This window comes from Nothoprocta perdicaria, unplaced genomic scaffold (assembly GCF_003342845.1).
Source record: "Nothoprocta perdicaria isolate Ctin4 unplaced genomic scaffold, notPer1 scaffold_110, whole genome shotgun sequence".
Taxonomy (NCBI): domain Eukaryota; kingdom Metazoa; phylum Chordata; class Aves; order Tinamiformes; family Tinamidae; genus Nothoprocta; species Nothoprocta perdicaria.
The window spans coordinates 354,381-373,444 of NW_020454206.1; the positions used below are offsets into that span (position 1 = coordinate 354,381).

General features: G+C 63.9%; 2 protein-coding genes across 2 annotated transcripts in view; one reads left to right on the forward strand and one right to left on the reverse strand.

The window, feature by feature from the left end:
* The first annotated feature begins 123 nt into the window (after window positions 1-123).
* On the forward strand, window positions 124-8,213 carry NFKB2 (nuclear factor kappa B subunit 2). Its single transcript, XM_026050665.1, has 22 exons — window positions 124-156; window positions 662-740; window positions 1,184-1,224; window positions 1,380-1,478; window positions 1,742-1,893; window positions 2,693-2,799; window positions 2,986-3,144; window positions 3,561-3,665; window positions 3,845-3,930; window positions 4,020-4,158; window positions 4,250-4,369; window positions 4,481-4,657; window positions 4,839-4,980; window positions 5,176-5,290; window positions 5,534-5,741; window positions 5,852-6,021; window positions 6,211-6,313; window positions 6,558-6,790; window positions 7,066-7,135; window positions 7,237-7,409; window positions 7,485-7,596; window positions 7,678-8,213. Exons 1-22 carry the CDS (start codon window positions 136-138, stop codon window positions 7,791-7,793), a joined length of 2,727 nt encoding a protein of 908 aa, XP_025906450.1. The 5' UTR covers window positions 124-135; the 3' UTR covers window positions 7,794-8,213.
* A 1,537-nt stretch (window positions 8,214-9,750) lies between these two features.
* Window positions 9,751-19,064, reverse strand: part of PSD (pleckstrin and Sec7 domain containing) — a 38,120-nt gene continuing 28,806 nt past the window's right edge. Inside the window, exons 11-17 of the mRNA XM_026050570.1 lie at window positions 14,246-14,289; window positions 13,641-13,819; window positions 12,775-12,845; window positions 11,941-12,098; window positions 11,361-11,505; window positions 10,528-10,671; window positions 9,751-10,026 (exon numbers count right to left, since the gene is read on the reverse strand). Of these exons, the coding sequence (XP_025906355.1) occupies window positions 9,787-10,026; window positions 10,528-10,671; window positions 11,361-11,505; window positions 11,941-12,098; window positions 12,775-12,845; window positions 13,641-13,819; window positions 14,246-14,289 (981 nt within the window). The 3' untranslated portion in view covers window positions 9,751-9,786. The remainder of the gene's footprint in view (window positions 10,027-10,527; window positions 10,672-11,360; window positions 11,506-11,940; window positions 12,099-12,774; window positions 12,846-13,640; window positions 13,820-14,245; window positions 14,290-19,064) is intronic.

A 19,064-nucleotide genomic window follows, 5' to 3' on the forward strand; every position in this document is an offset into this window, starting at 1 on the left:
GACGCGCGGTCCCGTCATTTCCCGGCTCCGCGGGGTTTCTAGGGACTTTCCGGAGCGGCGGGGCCTTTCCTGCCGCCGCCGGCGCCGCTGAGCGCCGCGCTCTGCCCGCAGGCCGCCGGGCGGCCCCGCGCCGACATGGAGGAGCCCTACCAGGCCGTGAGTGCGGGGCGCGCGGGCTGCCGCTGTGCGCGCCCGTGGGGCAGCGCGTGGGCGCCGTGCGGGACCCCGGGCTGGCACGGGGCAGCCTGTGTGTGAGCTCCCCTGCGCGGCGCGGGGGGAGCCCTGCATGCTCCCGGGACGGGACAGGGGGGTCTGTGCCGGTCCTCCTCCCGGCTGGGACATGAGGGGCTGTGCCTGCCCCTGGGAGGCAGGAGATTGGGGGTCGGGGGGGAGCAGTGTCTGTGAGTGCACCTGGAGGTGGGACATGAGGTCTGGGCACGCTCCSTGTTTGGGACAGGGGGGTCTGCTCATGCGAGGGACTGGGGTCTGTGCCTGCCCCTTGGAGGAGAACTTTGGGGGAGGTCTGTGCTTGCTCCTAAGGAGTGGGAGGTGGGGGTCAGTGCCTGCCCCTGGGTGGGACATGGGGGTCTGCGCCTGCACCACAGGGTGCTGGGGGTCTSAGTGCCAGCAAATCTCACACTCACTTCTCCCTGTTCCCCAGTGCCTGGATGGCATCGATTACGATGACTTCAATTTCAGCTCCCACATGATGGAGCAGAAGGAGCCCCTGATGGAGACGGGTAAGGGCCCTGGTGAGCCCCGCCGGGGGTCCCCAGCTCCAGCGGGGTTTCCCGGCAGGCTGACTCACCCGCGCGCTTCCCCACAGGCCTGTGTCCCCGCTGTCCCGCCTGGGAATCCCTGCCCCGCACTGTCGGCACAGGGGCTGTCCTGGCCCCGCTGCGCAGTCTCCCAGGCACTCGAGCTCGGGCTGACACGTGTCCCCAGGTTCTCCCTGCGCTCCTTGTGCCAGAGCCTTGTCTGGCTCTCTCCTCTGGCAGCTGCTCCCAGATGGTCTCTCACGGCACTGGGGCTGGGGGATCCTCCCGTGGATCTCAGGTCCCCACACAGGCCAGACAGGGTCCCTTCACCTCCAGCGCTGCCTCCACACCGTCGGCATCGTTACCGGGAGCGAAGTTTGGTGATCCTGTGTTTCTCACCGCTTTCTCTCCTCTCTGTCCTCCAGTGGAAGGTCCCTACCTTGTCATCATCGAGCAGCCAAAGCAGGTAAGGACRTCGCCTGGGTAAGGCAGGCGGTGGGTGCCTGTCACCTGCTGCGCTCCCAGCTTCGGATGCGGCTCCGGTGCGCGGYGCTGGCAGCCTGTGGTGGCTGTGGGGCCGCGGGGCTGGCCGGGGGCTGAGCCCCTGTTGTGCCTCCGCAGAGGGGTTTCCGCTTTCGGTACGGCTGCGAGGGCCCCTCACACGGGGGGCTGCCGGGAGCATCCAGCGAGAAGGGGCGCAAGACGTATCCTACTGTGAAGGTGAGAGCTGCGCTCGGGAGGAGACGGGGCCGTGGTTTTGGGTGGCCTGTGCAGGTGGGGGGAGTGCCCTGTAACAGGGGTGTGATCCGTGCACCAAAAAGCCCTGGACCGTTTGTGGTGCTTAGGGAATTGGAGGGCTGCGTTAGAAGCTGTGGCTACTGTGAGCAGGGATTTTCAGGGCACCTTGGGTCCTGCTCTTGCTGGCCGGGTGCTGCCCCAGGGCTGGGTGCTGTGCCCTGCTTTCAGCTCCCTTCTGCCTGCAGATCTGCAACTACTCAGGGACAGCCCGGATCGAGGTGGACCTGGTGACCCACAGTGACCCTCCGCGGGTGCATGCCCACAGCCTGGTGGGCAAGCAGTGCAACGAGGCTGGCAACTGCATCATGACTGTGGGACCCAAGGACATGACCGCTCAGTGCGTGCAAGGGACACCTCGGGCTGGGGCTGGCGGGTGGTTGCTGTCAGGTGCAGTGGGGCTGTGGCTGGTGGAGGGGATGGATTTTGCTGGGCTGGGGCAATGCCTGTGTTTAGACAAGGTCCTCAATACAGCTTTGTCCCCTCGGTGTTTTCCCTAGTTCTGGGTCCAGCACCAGAGCTGTGAGAGCCTGTGCCTGTTTTGGGCTCCTGTCCTYGGGGCTGCAGCTCCTGCTACAGCCAGGAGCAGGCTCTGCTCCGGCTTTGCAGGAAAGCTCCCTAGCTGACCCCGTCTTACTCGGAATCCCCATGGAAGGTTCCCTGCTGGAGCAGCCACGGCAGGCGGGCTCCTCGCTGGTGCTGCTGGCTTCGTGCCCAAAGGTTGCCAGCCCAGCTCAATTTGAAAAAGAGGGTGTTTTCCCTTCGTGCTGCATACTCATTGCTCATGCATATGAAGCTCCTTGTAGCTCTTGTAAATCCAGCCACTTACTAGCAGGTGGCACATGGCTCAGCCTGGTCCCATTTGCATCCCTGTGGCCTTCAGCCTTCCTGGTTCCCCCTCAGCTCTCCTTTGCAAACATCAGCTTTTTCTCAACATCCAGGATTTTCTTGGCCATTCTTTCCTGGCCGCTTTTCCCTTCCCACTGTGATTGCTCCTCTCCCCCATGTGCATGTTACCCCCTTGCTGCCYGTGCTGCACCCCTTTGTTCTGGCCAGCTCCTTTTGGGTGCTTGGCAGTCCCTGCAGCYGGCTGCCTCTATCCCTGACTCCCTGAGATCACAGCAGATTTTTCTCCCTAGGTTCAACAACCTCGGTGTGCTCCATGTCACCAAGAAGAACATGATGGAGATCATGAAGGAAAAACTGAAGCAGCAGAAGATGCGGAACAGGAGTCACCTGCTGACAGGTGAGGGCTGCCTGGAGGCCAATGGACTCAGTGGTGGGGTGGCTGGGGAGGAGTGGGGACCCGCTGCTGTGGGTGTCAGAGGAGCTTATGGGGAGGTGAGGATACAGCTGGGGACTTGGGGGGCTGGTGTGCCAGCCTGGGGCAAGGCCCAGCCTTGCCTGACTCACCGCCCTCTGCCCTGGGCAGAAGCGGAGCTGCGTGAGATTGAGCTGGAGGCCAAGGAGCTGAAGAAGGTGATGGACTTGAGCATAGTGCGGCTGCGCTTCACCGCCTACCTGCGTGACAGCAGCGGGAACTTCACGCTGGCCCTTCAGCCCGTCATCTCGGACCCCATCCACGACAGCAGTGAGTGCAGGGCCGGATCCTGCTCCGTACGGGACAGGTTGGGAAGTGTTACGGGAAACCCTGGAAGAGTCTCTGTTGCCTGCCTAGGTGCTGTCCTGGGCTCTCGCAGCCTGGTCCTTGCTCAGCTTTGGCTCCCTGCCCTCACCACTGTCCAGGGACACCAGGAATGTTGGACTGGGGGGGGTGGTTCCCATGATGCAGCCTTGGAGACTGTTGGATGTGGCTCTTTGTCTCATGCCCTGGAGGTCTGGATGTGCTCCCTGAGCATGTCAAGGGGTGAATAGGCTCCATTTGGCCAGTTGGTGCCAGTGCCCACGCTCCCCACAGTGCTGAGGGCAGGCAGGGAGGGGACAGGGCAGGATGGGGTAAGGCCATGCTCCATGTGGCACATGGGCTGTAACTACTTCACTCTGCAGAGTCCCCTGGAGCTTCCAACCTGAAGATTTCCCGGATGGATAAGACGGCAGGCTCRGTGCGGGGAGGGGACGAGGTCTACTTGCTGTGTGATAAAGTTCAGAAAGGTAAGAGGTTTTCACGCCTGCAGAGAAACCTATTGGAGGGGTTGCAGCAGGGGCCACGCGTGTCCGAGGGCGTTGGGGCAGCCGGCCATGCGGTCGGAGGGGCTGCAGCGCTCGGGGGGCTGTGCCCRCTGAGCCTGGCGAGTGACACGGGCTGTGCCCGGCTCCCCTTTGATCCCCAGATGACATTGAGGTGCGTTTCTATGAGGATGACGAGAACGGCTGGCAAGCCTTCGGGGACTTCTCCCCCACGGATGTGCACAAGCAGGTAGGGGGAGGCCGGCGTGGCGGGAGCCGCGGGGCGCTGCGGAGCGCACGTCCCAGCTCCCGGTCTCACGTCCCCGGTCCCACCCGCAGTACGCCATCGTCTTCCGCACTCCCCCCTACCACAAGCCCAAGATCGACCGCCCCGTCACGGTCTTCCTGCAGCTGAAGCGGAAGCGGGGGGGCGACGTGAGCGACTCCAAGCAGTTCACCTACTACCCYGTGGTGGAAGGTGAGTGTGTCTCGGAGCTGGCGCTCCTGGCTGCTCAGGTGGGGCCGGCCTGCTCTACCCCTGAACCATCCGCCTGTGTCTCTCCTCACAGATAAGGAGGAGGTGGAGAGGAAGCGCAAGAAAGTCCTGCCTCAGTTTCCCCAGCACTTTGGCGGGGGCTCGCACATGGGAGGTGCTGGCGGGGGCGCTGGGGGCTTTGGTGCCGGTGGAGGTGAGTTGGACTCTCCTTTCCCTGCTCCCTGCCCCCGTCCTGCCTGCCACAGCCCRGCCTCGGGGGGCTACCCGCTTCCCTCCACCCATCCCACTGCTCGCTGGTCTGCAGGTGGGGGCCTCAGCTACCCCTACGCGCCCGGGCTGGCCTACAGCAACATCTACTCCTCCGGCCCGCACCCCGTCGGCGGCTACCAGGGCGGCGTGCAGATGAAGGCCCCCAGCACGGACGGGGATGGGGGCGACAGGCCCACGGAGAACACGCAGTGCCAGGAGCTGCGGAAACACGGTACCACGGCTGGGCTGGAGCAGGGACTGGCAAACAGCACTTGGGGTAGGGGGGACCCTGGAGAGGCAGCTGCGGGAGACCCAGGCTCAGGACCTTGGCTGGGTCTCCCTGCCCTGGGATGCATGAGGGTGGAGGGGACTCTCTGCTGCTGCCCGGGTTGACGTCCTTCTTCTCCTTCCAGCCCAGAGCTGTCAGCTGTGGATGCTGGCGCTCACCCATTGCAACACCCACGCCCTGCTCGACTACTCCGTCACTGCCGACCCCCGCATGCTGCTGGCCGTGCAGAGGCACCTGGCTGCCTTGCAGGATGAGAACGGAGACACGTGAGTGTGCAGAGCTGCGGGCTCAAGGACGGGCAGGGCGGGAGAGAGCTTGAGCCCTGCGGGCCCTGTCAGAGCCCTGCTCCATGGGGCAGAGACAGCRGTGCAGGGGATGTGTGGGGTGAGGCGTCCATGCCCATGGGGAGGATGTAAAGAGACATGGAGCTGAGATAGTGCCTCTCTCCTCTCTTTTCCCAGGCCTTTGCACCTTGCTATTATCCACGAGCAGACAGCTGTGATCAAGCAGCTGATTGAGGTGGTGGTTAGCATCCCCAACCAGCAGATCATCAATGTCACCAACAACCTGCAGCAGGTACAGTTCTCCCAGGGCAACCCATTGCCATGGAGAAGGACTGGAGGGACTGTCCTCGACCTGGACTCGCTCCCATTTCCATGTCCTGGGTGGAGGTGGGATCTCCTGCTTTTAGGCCCTGTGTGAAAGCCATAGGGAGAGAGCAGCAATGAGTGTGCTGGGTCAGTGGTGGCAAAGAGAAGGGTGGTGTGGGACTCAGCTTCTCCTGCAAGCGCTCATGCTGGTGGCCTTTCTGTCCTGCAGACACCACTGCACCTGGCAGTCATCACCAAGCAGACCCAGGTGGTCCAGCTCCTGCTGCAAGCTCGTGCTGACCCCACCTTGCTGGACCGCTATGGCAATTCCCTGCTGCACCTGGCACTTCAGGCTGGCGACGAAGAGATGCTGAGGACACTGCTGGCCCATCTGGGCTCGGCCACTCCTTACCTGCTCCGTCTGCCTAATTTCCACGGTGAGCAAAGCTGGGASGAAAGCCCTGAGGGGCAGGGACCTGGCACGGTGGGGAATGCTGCTATTGAGGCCTTGGCTGGAGGCCACTGAGCCTCTCTCTGTGTATTGCAGGCCTCCTACCTGTGCACCTGGCCGTGAAAGCAAAGAGTTTGGCCTGTCTGGACCTGCTGGTCAGGAAGGGAGCGGACGTCAATGCTGTAGAGAGGCAGGGTGGAAGGACCGCGCTGCACCTGGCCGTGGAGATGGAGAACCTGAACATGGCCACCCACCTCGTGAAGAAGGTATGGGAGGTCCGGCCTCCTTTCTCCGGGGTTGGTGGCTGTGAGTGAGGATGTGGCAAGAGCGAGCCCTGGGGAGGTCCCCCGTGCGCAGGGCTGGTGGGGGCTCTGGTTTAGGGGCTGGGGAGTGTTAAGGAGTGGGGGGCAGCGCCAAGGTAGCTCGCCGTCACGGCCTCGTGCGCTTCCTCGCAGCTGGGCGCAGACGTGAACAGCCGGACCTTTGCTGGGAACACCCCCCTGCACCTGGCTGCGGGGCTGGGCTCCCCCACGCTCACCAAGCTGCTCCTCAAGGCGGGTAAGTGCTGCCCTGCGTCCCCAAAGGGTCCCTGCTGCCCTGGTTGAGTCCTGGCCCTCCCGGCGCCGAGAGCAGGGCCCCGGCCTTGCCCGTCCCGCTGGTGCGTGTCRCAGGGCTGCGGTCTGCACGTGCCGTGCGGCGCTTGCCGGGCGTCCTGGGAGCCCCCTGGCCGGGCTCACGGCCCTTGGCAGGCGGGTGCAGCCCCACGTGCCCCTCGGCGGGCTCAGCGCACCCTTCCCCGCAGGGGCGGACGTGTCGTGCGAGAATGACGAGCCTGTGAGCCCGTCGTCGTCGGAAGCGAGCAGCGACACGGATGCCGATGCCGAGGAGCAGGAAGTGGCCATGGAGCTGGAGGAGGCGACCCCCGGCACGGAGCACAGCTCGGACTCCGAGCCCGATGCGGAGCAGGCRTGTGGGGAGGCGAGACCCCCGCAGCGCCGGTGCCACACGCCCCTGGACCTCACTCGGAGCCAGAAGGTGCGGGCCAAGGTGGCAGCGTGCATGGGGAGGGTCAGGCTGCGGCACGTACAGAGCACGGTGCTCCGGGAGGGCCTCTTGCAAGAAGGGCTGGGGACAGACCAGCCTTGTGCTGCGCTGGGGGCTGCAGCCAGCCTGGGCCAGGCTTATCTCCTGTGGCAGGGCCGTGGCACAAGGGCTGTGTGTGGTGGTGGCCGGGGCTGCCCTGCCAGCAGGCTGCTGCTGCAGCCACGCTGGGGTCCTGCACTGGGGAAGCTCACGTGTGTGTCTTGCAGGTGCGGGAGATCCTGCTGCAGGCCTCGCAGCGGAGCCCCGAGGGTGAGCTGCCTGCCCCACCCCAGCCAGGTGAGCCCTCGGTGGGCACGGGGGCTGTGCCAAGACAAGGCAGACCCACTCCTGCCAGCAGGTGCCCGGGCAGCTTGTGAGGAGGTGCCTTTCCCCTGCAGGGAACATCCTGTCCCTCGACAGTGAAATGCTGCAGGACTTGGAGCAGCTGTTGAACCAGGACTGCAGTGGTTCGGACTGGACCGAACTGGCCAAGAGATTGGGCTTGTGCAGCTTGGTGGAGACCTACAAGGACACGGCTTCGCCCAGCATCAGCCTCCTGCGCAGCTACGAGGTCAGTGCCTTCCCCGGGGCAGCCCTGGCCCCATGCCCCGCCGCCAGCCCCGCTCACGGCCCGTTCTCTCCCCAGCTTGCGGGCGGCAGCCTCGGCGGGCTGCTCGAGGCGCTCGACTCCATGGGGCTGCGCAAGGTGGTGAGGACGCTGCGCAAAACGGAGACGCTGGAGAAGCTGCAAAGCACAGGTATGGGGTGGGAATGGGGCGCGGGGGGCCCTGCTGTGCCACCCCCTCGCCCTGCTGACAGCCCCCGTGCTCCCTTTGCAGAGCTCAAGGAGGACAGCGCCTACGGGAGCCAGTCGGTGGAGGAGGAGCAGGCGCCGGCGCTGCCGCCGGGCCCGGCGCCCGCGCTGCCGCACAGYCAGCAGCCCCAGGTGCACTGAGCCGCCCCGGCCCCTCCGCACGTGCCTGCCCGACTCGGGGCCCTCCCGGACTGTGGGGAAAGGCTGCAGCCCGCAGGGCTGCTGCTGCCCGGGCCTCTGGCCCCACTCTGCTCTTATTTAATGGTCCCTCTTCTGGTGAATAAAGGGGGACGGTTCCCATTAACCTTGACCGCCCGTTGTCTCCAGCCTCTGCCTTGATGGGCCGAGGCTTGTGGCAGGGTACTAATCAGGTAGGAAAAACCAGTGCCTTAGTTCCCTCTGGTGCATCAGGCCCTGTTCTCCATCGAGATGGGACTGTCACTGTCCCCTCCTCAGCACCCCGTGGTGCCTGCAGTGACAGCTTGGGCCAGGACTGTGCTCAGCCCACAAGCKCTTCTGGGGCAGGGGCAGGGAAAAGCCACGGCTGACACAAGAGCTGAAGAGCAAGTTTTTACTTCAGTAACTGACAGAAGAAGCTGTACAAAGATTTTTCTCCCTTCCCCGAGCCACCTGGGGAAAGGGTGATTGTTTTTTTTCTCTCTTTTTTTTTTTTTTTTTTGCAATAGACTCAGAAGAGCAGAATAAAAAGTTTGACACATTCGCAAAGTCAGTGCTGAACCCAGCCGAGTCCCCGGCGGCCGAGAACAGCGCGTTTCCAGCCCCCCCCTCCCCAGCCCTTCTGCCGTTCCCGGTGCCCGGACCCCTCCGCTCGCCCGCCCCGTGCTCCTGYTGCTCGAGCAGCAGCTGCAGGAGGGCGGCCCGGCGCCTGCGGGAGCAGCAGCCCTGCTGCCCGGAGCCAGGGTGCTGCATGGGTGCCTCCTGCTAATCCCTGGACACGGAGCCTGTGGCCTCTGGCTGCTGCTCAGCCTCCTGCAGCCCCTGGATTTGGCGCCACGCACGCTTGGCCGTGCTGGGGCTACGTGGGGCTGCAGCAGCAGTGCCCAAAGCAGGAGAGGCGGCCCAGGCTCACTAGCCCCAACAAGTAAGTGTCCCTTCCTCGCAGCCTGAGCACTGGCTCTGTGCACCCCTGTGACATGCGAGCACCCCGGTGGGCAGGCAATGGGCGCTGTGCCCGCTGCCCCACATGTGGGAGCCGCTGTGCCCACGGCTGGCGCCAGGCCCTGCGCTCCCTGCGGGTCCCGCGTCGCTGCGGGTCGCTGCTGGTGGCAGGAGGAGCTGGGCGGGCGCAGGCCGGCGGGGTGCAGCAGGGCGAGCAGGGCAGGCGCCCTCGGCCCGGCGTCCATGTAAAAACCACCCCCAGTGCAGTGTCTACAGGCAATGGCTGGGGCTCTTGTGTTATTTTTTGCAGTTCCCCAAGAAGCATCAAAATTACCCCCCACCCTCCCCCACGCAAAACTCCGTGGTGGTCAGCTCGAGCTGGTACTAAAAAGTGCAAAACTGTATCACAAAAACTGTTCAAAAGTTGTAAGAAAGCAGGTGGGGGAGCGGCTGGGGCAGCAGGAAGGGGGCCAGGCCCCTGTGGCCCTGGCACCTCCGGCCACCAGCCTGTGGGAAAGGGGACAAGGACAGGGCTGGCCCTGATGGACCACAGCACCCTGGCCCAGTTGTCCTGCCCCACTTGGATCTGTCCCACGTGGCACAGCGGAGCTGAGCTGCAGGCAAGCAGCTCCTGGCTTTTTCACACTAAAGAATTTAGCCCAGTCGGTGGGTTGGGGATATTTCTCCCCCCACAGAAGGGAGGGAGGGAACGAGGGGCCCACAGGCAAGCGCAGTTCAACGGGGGGAGAGGGTGTAAGTCTGGTGGAGGCGACCCTAGGGGCAGCTCCACAGGCAAGGACCAAGCAGGGTCCGGCTCTGCATCCACCTCCAGCAGAGGGGCCTGGAGGGGCCGCAGCCCCCATGGCGGGGCTGGCAGCTGGGYGAGGGCTCTGCTGCCCTGCGGCGCGTGCCCAGCAAGGATGGACTCATGCAGGCTCCGAGCGGGCACGCGGCCTCCACCCCAGCACCTGGCGGCAGGGCCGGAGCTGCAGCGCGGGCGGCCGATGTCCCTCGCTTACGATTTGTGGGGCGGCCCGGGGGGCTGGCGGCTGGYGCGCTCCGACACGTTGCGCTTGACCTTGCTGCCCGCGCTGGGGGCCTCCACGTTGAGCGAGGGGCTGGAGCGGGACTTTTTCAGGCCATCGTCCTCAGTGCCCGCTGCATCGAAGAGCGTGGACTCGAACGCCGCCAGGTCCTCGGAGCCGGCCTTCAGCTTGGCCCGCAGCAGCATGGCATAGGTGCCGTAGCGGGATTTCTGGGGGCAAAGAGGGGCAGGGTGAGGGAAGGGCAAGCAGCGCGCTGCTCGTTCCTTGGGGGAGGCTGATAGCTCCTCCATTCCCTTGTCCTGGGAGCGGCACCGGGCCTGGCCTCGCAGGCCAGCGAGGGGACAGCCCTGCACATTCCCAGCACTGGCCCGCAGCCCCCACATTCCGCAGGTCCCTCCTGCCCCGCAGGGGAGCAGGAGCAGCATGGATGAGAGGAGCTGCAGCAGTGCCAGGGTGGCAGTGCCGGGGTGGCAGTGCCGGGGTGGCAGTGCCGGGGTGGGCAGTGTTCCCTCGGCGCCAGGCACTCAGTGCTGTGCAGGGGGCTGGAGCTGGCACTGCTGTGGGGGCAGGAGCTGCAACTCTGCACCTCCCGCCAGCTGAGGGCCCACGTGGGTTCCCTGTCCCTCACCAGAGACCTTGGGGCCAGCGCCCTGGTGGCAGTGGTGTGTGGGCATGTCGTGCTGGTGGGCACCACGTGTTCTCCAGCTCACCTCAAACTCCAGGTACTCCTCCTTCTGCTTCAGCTCCTCGTACTCCTTGCCCTTCACCTTCTTCTCTGGCAGGGAGGAGCGGTGCTCCACCAGCTCCGCTGACATCGTCTTGAACTTGGTCTCATGGCTCTTCACCTGCTCGTCCTGGGCAAGGGCAAGACCATGTCAGGGCTGCTCCTGTGCAACCCTTCAGACGTAGGCAGGGGTGGGAACAGCAAGCAGGAGGCCCTCCTTAATGCATCAAGCTTCTCAGTTTCTGCTACTGCCTCTTTTTTTTTTTTTAATTAAAGTGACAGGCAAAAATCACAGGCCCTTAGGGGAACTCTTCCCCTGTCTCTTGGTGGGCTTGATGCAGTCTTAAAGCTGAAGGCTTTAATCCCCTYTAAAACCAGGCTATATTTTTAATCCTTTCTGCTCTATGAATAACTGCGCTGGCGCGAGTGAGAGCCTGCTAATCCCCGCTTCCGCTCTCCTTTGAATGTCCTGGCTGCAGCAGGACCCTGCAGCGAACAGGTCCCTCCTGGGGAAGCAGTGGGGAGGGCAGCACGGGGCCTCGCCATTCTGGCTCCATCGGCTGCCCCTGCTTCGGCAGCTCTCTGCACCCTTTCCCCTTCACCCGTGTGTGAACATGGCAGCTGGTCCCTCCGTGGCCTGGACCAGCGTTTCTGCACCAGCTGCCGAGAGCTTCCCCTGCTGCCACAAGAGCYCTCCTGAGCTAGGTGGGTCCTGCCACCTCCAGCTCCCTCCGCTGCCTCTCCCGGAGCGTCGCCGGCCTCTCCCGGCCCCGCGCGCCCAGCCGTGGCCCTGGCTGCTGTCGTGGGGCCGGGGCCTACCTGGGACAGCCTGGTGCACGAGCTGGGCAGCAGCGGGCGGCTGAACTTCTTCTGTGAGCCGATGGCTGCRGGGAAAGGGGGTGCGGAGAACATTGCTGCCACCACATTGATGCGTGTGATCCAGGAGTGCATCTGTTCAGGGTTCCTGCAGGGAAAGGCCAGCACACTAAGAGCAGGGCCCCAACAGCAATACCCTCCCTCTCTGCCTTCCCAGCTTCCTGCCAACCTGGACGCTTCAAAGCCCAAGGGACTTGTCCTGTATGGGGACTCGTGGTTCCCATAGAACTGGTTCTGTTCAACTATGGCACTTGGGACCTCTGTACCCAGTAACTCACCAGCTCAAGCCACGGTGAACCCATGAGAAGGACGAGGACAGYTGCTGGGTGAAGCACAGAGCTTGGTCCCCAGCCTTCCCTCAAGGAAGGGCCAGAACAGGAGGAGCAAGGGGCAGCTCAGCCCCTTCCCACCCACCTGGCCACGCTTTGATGAGCAAGGATCAGCTCRGTGGCTGTCCCAGGGCCTCCGTGGCACAGTCTGCCTTGTCGAGCCCCTCTCCCCAGGCAGCTCTGGGGCTACTCACTGTGCTTGGAAGAGGAAGACCCTCCAGTCAGCTGTCCTGAGGTAGAAGACGTTGGGTCTCTTGTTGTAGTCGGACGCCCGTGTGGCAAGCGAGTGGTGGATGCTAATAGCATTCTTCAGTTCCTCTTCCGCCAGCGCTTTTCCTGGCTTATATTCCTCCTGAAAGTCAGAGAGCATTTCAGGGACAGCTCAGGGATGCACCTCTGGGATGCAGCTCTGCAAAGTCACCTGCCCTGCAGGGAAGCCCTGGCCCCAGCAGCTCTGCCCRCAGGGAGGCTGTGAGCTCAGCCCACCAGGCTGCTGCAGGGCTGGGGCCGCCCTGCCCATGCACTGCCACAGGCTCGCCTAAAGCTGGGCGCTGCTAGAGCAGGAGCTGGGCTGTACAGCACGGGTCCCAGGGCTTGGAAACATCAAGCTAACACAAGGATCATGATTTTTCTCTACTTATATGGCTGGGCAGGGTATCTATATGGGAACAGATTTGCAGCCCCAACTTCCCAGGTCAAAGGCCCATGGTGCTGCCTCTCTCCAGACCCCTGGCAAAGCCTAAACAGGCAGCACCTGGGTTGGCAGCTGCTTTCAGCACCCAAAGCTGAGTACCCTGGAAAAGGGGATGCTCTCAGGTCTCTGGCTCAGGAGATCAGGACGCTGAAACTCCGATTACGATGAGATCTGTGACACCTGCTGGGGAGCCCTCTCTTTGCTCTCCAGCATTCACAGGGACTGCTGTGAGCRACCTCCGACAGAGCTGAGGTTTGGAGGCCTCCTCTGCTGAGACTCCATCACCTGTGGCAGCTCTTAGCCTCCCCRCATGGGGCACCCCGTTGCTCCCTACCTTCTGCAGGTAGAGAATCATCCCCTTCAGGATGGCGTGGAACGGCTTCCAGCCGCGCTTGCCGCGGGGCGCTGCCGGCAGAAACAGAGCAAGCGAGACCTCAGTCCTGGGGCCAGGCGAGCACCTCCCCTCCTCCCCAGCGCTCTGCGCCGCGCACGTCATCCCACCCCGGGGACGGGCTGCGCGCCAGGCCTGGCCCCGCGCACCTGAGCCCGCGGCGGCCGTGCCGGCAGATGGTGCAGCGGGAGCGGGGCTGCTCGCGCCCCGCGGGGCCGGAGCGGCTGCGCTCCGCGCCGAGCTGCCCGCCTCGCTGCCCGCTCCGCGCTCGCGGGCAGCGCTGCCCGCCACGCAGTGTTGGCTTTGGCGGGGCGGCAGCCTCTCATCAGATCCAGGGGCCGTTGAACAGCTGGGGCTTAGCGAGGGTTGTGCAGGGCATGTAGGGAGCGCGCCTGGCAGCGCCCAGCCCACCGCAGCCCATGGGGCACCTCCTGTGCCCCCTTGTCCTGCAGCGAGGCCAGCCTGCCCCAAGAGGCCACAGCACCTCATCTGCCAACCTTCCCAGCACCACGGGCAGAGGACACACAGGTCCTGAGGCTCCCCTGCCCACTGCCGCCAGCCTCCGCCCAGCCCCATCACCAGGGTGGTCAGACAGGGCAGGCCTTGGGCTCCCAAACGCACAGGCTGGAGCGTGCCTGTCTCAACCTGACAAACATGGTGTGGAGGCTGATGTGGAGGCTGTTTTGATGCAGTCGTCAGGTTTGGTGCTGTGCCTCCTGCCCCGCTCCCACTGTGCCAACTTCTGGAGCTCTCCACCATGTCCCAGTCTCCCCCATCGAGTCCCTCCCATGGGGTCTCCCAGCACCTACTCTTCTTGCAGTCAGGATCCGCATGGATCTTGCGCACTAGCAGCCCGTGCTTGTAGGTGGCGATGTTGGGGTCCTGCGAGAAGTCCAGGAAGGGGTTACTGCAGCTGCTGATGCGTTTGATGGACTTGGGATTGGGGTCAGCCAGCTCTGAGAGGGACTTTCGCAGCTCCTCTTCATCTCTGCCAGGTACAGATTTTTGTCAGTGAAGATGGGAAGCACAGGTTAACAATGCAGGGGCCAGCGAATCCCCCTCAAACCGGGCCCCGCGCCGCTGCCGCCTCCCCCCGCCCGCGGCGGGGATGCGGGAGCCCGGAGCTGCTGCCTCCCCCCGCGCTCGTCAGCGCTCGCTGCTAATTAAACCCCTCAGCATCCGCGGGCCGTCTCCATGGCAGCGGCCCCAGCGCGCTGGCTGGCGCTGGCGTTACGCGCCGCGCTGATTAATCCCCCCGCGCGGGCGCCGCGGGGCCCGCTCCGCCACGGCCTCCCGCGCCAGGCGCCGGCCCGCACCGAATCAGCCATGCTGCAGTGCCGAGCAGGCTCCGAGCGCCTGAGGAGGGCAAGGCAGGAGTCCTGCTGCCAYGGCACTGCCAGGAAGAGATACTCACATGGCCCATTGCAGTTTCTCGTTCTTGATGGAGCCGTAGAGCGCCTGCGGAGAGAGCAGAGCGAGGGGTCAGCCCGGCCACGCTGGGCAGGGGGCACGAGGCCGCCAGGGTGCAAGACGGAGGGACCAGTGGTCCGTGAGCGCCAGGCTAGGAGCAAGGCAGGAGAGCCGGCAGCACCGCGCGGGCAGCAGCGGTGCCCCCAGTGCGGGCAGCATTGACACCAGCAGCCCAGCGGAGGGACAGCTCCGTGCTCCCGGCACACCGGCACCAGGAGGGAGGCCCCAGGCACGCTGGAGCAGGGGCCCTTCAGCCAGGGCAGGGGGACGSGGATGAAGGCAGGACAAGAGCAGCAGATGGTCAGGGCTGGTTGCACAGGGGCACTGGCAGAGGGGCAGGCTGTCCGAGGGATGCTGGCTCTGCTCCGGGACCCCAGGCAACAGGGCATGCAACACCATGCACAKCTGTGCCATGCACTGGGTCACGGCACTTGGGGCATCCCGTCTCGTGTGTCTGCCCACGACAGAGGCACGGGGCTGGCAGCACAAAGGTGCCTTTTGCCGAGTGTCCCCAGGCCTCGGAGCGGTGTCGTTGCTGTTGCAGGTGCCCCAGGCTGCCGACAGCACACACCTCATTGCACWGGCCGGCCTGAGGAAGCGCGAGGCCCCGGCACCCACGGACCCAACCAGGCCTCACCAACCAAGGACACCACAGAGCGTGCCGCGGGGCTGCAGCACTGGCCTCGCACAGCAAGCACACAGCTAACAACCCTGACACGGGTCCTGCTCCCACAGAGGGGCTTACTGCCCCAGGCTATCAGGAAATGGGTGCTCCAGAGCGATGCTCCTCCAGCTGAGACAGCCTCCAGGCTCCCTGAGAGCAGGGCCAGGCTTCACCAGAGACTCCAGCAGGGCACTTGCTCCCAAGCCTGGCACCAGGTCTCTGCCCTGGGCAGCTGCCCCTCTGGGTAGTTACAGCCTATTCCTACAAGCCAAATCCTCTCCRGCTTCTCTGCAGTTCCCCAAGCCCCTTACTGCCCCGAATACTTGGCTAGCCATAGTCTGGTGCCCATGTTCCAGTGCATGAAGAAGCTAAGTCCATTTGCAGAGGGACRGTCTAGAGATCAGTCCCCAGCTCTGGACAGAGGGTTTCAGACCAGTGTTCACAGAGGAACTGAGATCAAGRAGCTTAACAGATCTGCACGGCATTATCCTCAGAGGAGGATAATTGAGTTTCGCACAGACTGTTCAGGCAGCTATCAACATCCATCACTTGGCCAGAGACTGCTGGTGAGGTATCTTGCTGAAGGCAGCAGGGACCCACGAAACTCAGCCAGAAGACAAGCCCAAACAGTGTCTGGGAAAGGCAAATCCATCACTCCATGTGGGAGATGTAGCCGAACTAGAACGGAGCAGGGATGAGGCTCATTGTGTATTTCCCGGTCAGCGAAATGCTGACTCAACACTAATTTGTTTTTTGGAAGAGGAAAGGGGATCCTCTCTATCTGCAGATGAAGAACAGGGTTCAGTTGTCTGCAGGGAAGATGTCAGACTCGTGGTGTGAACAGGCTCAGGCCCTGAGAGGAGATGAGTCCTGGGCCCTGGTTTTGCAGCCCCCGAGGCTGAGGTCCGGGATGAAGGGACCCATCGGCAGCAACATTTACAGAGCAGTCGGCAGGGGAAAGAAGGAATGAAAGTCCTGCAGAATATAACCTGGTCATGAAAGAAAAAAAAAACAGCAGGAGAGAGGAACAGGCCTTGGAAAAACAATGTATATGGTAAGGAATCATCACGGGTAACAGAAGGGAGGGGATCTTACTCACTGATGGGGGTTCAGCAAAGCCTACGAACCAACAGAGAGACTAGCAAAAGAGAGGTGGAGAGGCACAGAGAGGTGGAGATTGAAAACAGCGGAACTGCAGAAAAGCTCCTCGGAAAGTGGTGAATAATCAGAGGGGCCCGGGTGCTACCTGGGCCAGGGCAGCTGCTGGCAGGCTGGTACCGGGCCGGTGTGAGCTGGGTCAGCGCACACAGGGGTGGGAGAGCTCCGTGTGCGGCGGGACGGGGCCGCGACGCAGCCAGGCCGGGGCTGGCGCAGAGCGCCGCGGGTCGGGAGCGGCTCCGGAGGGGATGGAGCCCTCCTGGAGCAGAGCCCCGCGCCAGCCTGGTGGGAGGGTGTCTGCTAAAACACACAGTGCAAGAGCTGGTGCCAAAAACGCTCGGGGAGTAATTCTGAATGAAAGCGACGTCTGCAGAGTGCCGGAGAACGGCTCAGCAGARCAAAACACTATAAAAACCTGGGCTCTGGGACTGCCTCCGAACACTTCAAAGGACAAACTCACAGCTTCAAAAGGTTCKAGTGGCCCTGCCACAAGCACCACCAGTGTCACACATTCCTGCTGAGGGTGGAGGCCGGGAAGTGCCCTCACCTCGGAAACAGGTCCCTGGAAGCGGCAGGGCCAGCACTGCTGGTGGCCGGGGCAGCGGGCGGCAAAGGGCAGCGCTGCGGTGGCAGGAGAGGAGCAAGACAAAACTACATCCACGCTTAGACCCTGCCAAGGCTCTGCTTGGCCAAACGCCATCCCCTGCTCACAGCTGTTTGATGCCTTGTAGGAAACTAACGCGCTGGGCTCCGTGCAGCTCCTAGCACTGCACTGGCACTGCAACGGCAAACACTGTCCCTGCTTCGCTGGCCCCACAGCACAGCTGCGTGTCTGACCACCGAGCCCCAGGCCTTGTGGCAGGGCCGGCTGAACAGTCCAGACTCCTGAACCAAGCTCACGAGAGCTGCATCAGTAGGGGCCAGAGTCAACAGCCTCCCAGCTCCACTCGCTCTCTGCGGGTGCTCGCTGAACTCCAGGACTGGCACTTCTTGGCCTCGCTGGATGTGCGAGGCTGCCCATGAGAAGGGCGGGCAGAGGGCCGGCCCCTGGCACCGGCCTTGCTCCCAAGCACAGGGTTGCTATCGGGCCAGGGCTGTGGMCACCCCACTGCAGGGCACCAGTCCCAGCTCTGCCCCAGACAGGAGCAGCACCTGAGAGACCGAGGAGCCCTGTCCCAGCGGGACTGCTCACGGAAGCAATGAGCTCTTCCTTTCGTGCCCTCCCTCCATGTCCTGCTCCAGCAAGTGTTTCCAGGAGGGGCTGCAGCGCTGCAGCCGGCAAGAGCAGCTCTCACTCTGCCCCAGCCTCGGCACTGTCACACGAGCAGGGCCCAGGGGTGCTGCCCAGTGCAGGCTCAGGGCTCCCCAGGGCAGCAGGAGCAGCCAGGGGTCTCACACTCAGCTTTGGCACAGACAGGACTCAACGGAGGGTSGTAAATCCCCTCTGTGCCCGACATACTGGGCTAAGGCAAGAATTTAGGCACTAGGCAGAGACGGTTAACCCTTTCCGAGGATCCTCTGGTGAAGACCACGACTGTTACGGATACATTACGGAGGCAACGAGTCCTTTTTCCAGGGTGCTGGCTCTTGTGCTTAGCAACCYAATATTCAGCTCCCAGAGCAGCAAGCTGCCATGCGTGGGTCAAGATTTCTATTCTTCCTGCCAGCACCAAGAAAAGTCACGGCCATGTGACATTTTGCAATAGAGACTTCTCAGCTACAAAGTACCCTCCCTGCAGMCACTCTCCCTTTGGCTGTGCCTGGCAGCATTTCAGTATGAGAGCTCAGGCGCTGGCTTTCCCCAACTTTTCCTCAGCAAAAAAATAGTCTTTCTCGCCAGAAAAGCCATAAAACCAGCCCTGAGGGACGGTACTGCCACACCAGGGGCCTCCATCAGAGCAGAGACCCTGGCCATACCTGCGTCACGTCCCTTATTCACCAGCAAGCCCCTGCGCCCTGCCTGCTCTGCAGTGTCCCTGCTCGGGATGAGCCGCTCGGCGCCTGGCACGCGCCTGCCCTACGCGCCTGATGTCCCCACTTGCACCGGTGCCGCAGAGCAGGGCGAGAACCCCCCCCTCATCCCCCTCCCCACCGCAAGGGCGTCTCAAACATCAGCCCAGAGGGGAAGTTGGAGCGGGACTTTCCTCCCCTTCGGCTGGGCTGATGTGAGGACAGTGTCCTGCACGTCACCTTCAGCCCTGCTGCAGGTGGCCAAAGCAGGCGGTGGGAAGGGCTGCACACCGTGCCCTGCGCCGGCAGCTTGGCACCGCCCCGAGCCATGCCAGGCTCCCAAAACACCCCTTGTCCTGCCAAGTGCCCACAGGCCCATTGCTGCCCGAGTCCCTGTATCCCCCCGGCGCAGCCCCACGGCACGGGGAGCGACGCTCCCGCRTCTCTCTTCCAGCTGCATGTTTCCATCCGAGTGCGTCACAACTTAATGCTGCCCCCAGACCGTACTGCGCTATGACAGCATCGCAGCCTGTCATCGCTGCCATGTCCCCACCGGGCGCGTTTTGACCGCGGTGGCAGCCCAGCCCCGCGGTCCCCCCACCAGCATCCGCCAGCCTCCTGCCCCACAGCGCRCTGGCTGAGGGCTCTCCCGGCCGCTGCGCGGCAGGGGGCACCCCACTGAAGCAGGGCATGCCCGGAGCCACCCTTCCCGCTTCTCCCCACGTACGCACCCCGGCGCAACTCCTCCAAAACCGGCTCACACCGAGCAACCTCCCGGCGCCAAAACGCTCCCCTTTCCTTCTTGTCCAGAGCGCCACTCGTTCCTCCCGAGCCCGGCGCGGGGGTCGGGGCTGCGGCGCTGCCCTGGCTGGGGTGTCGCAGACCCCCCGCCACCCCCGGGGACCAGACGGGCGCCCGCGGAGCCGCCGCTTGGCGCAGCGCGGCGCCCGCTCCCGGAGCCCCTTTGGAGCGGCGGCGGCGCCGCCACCCG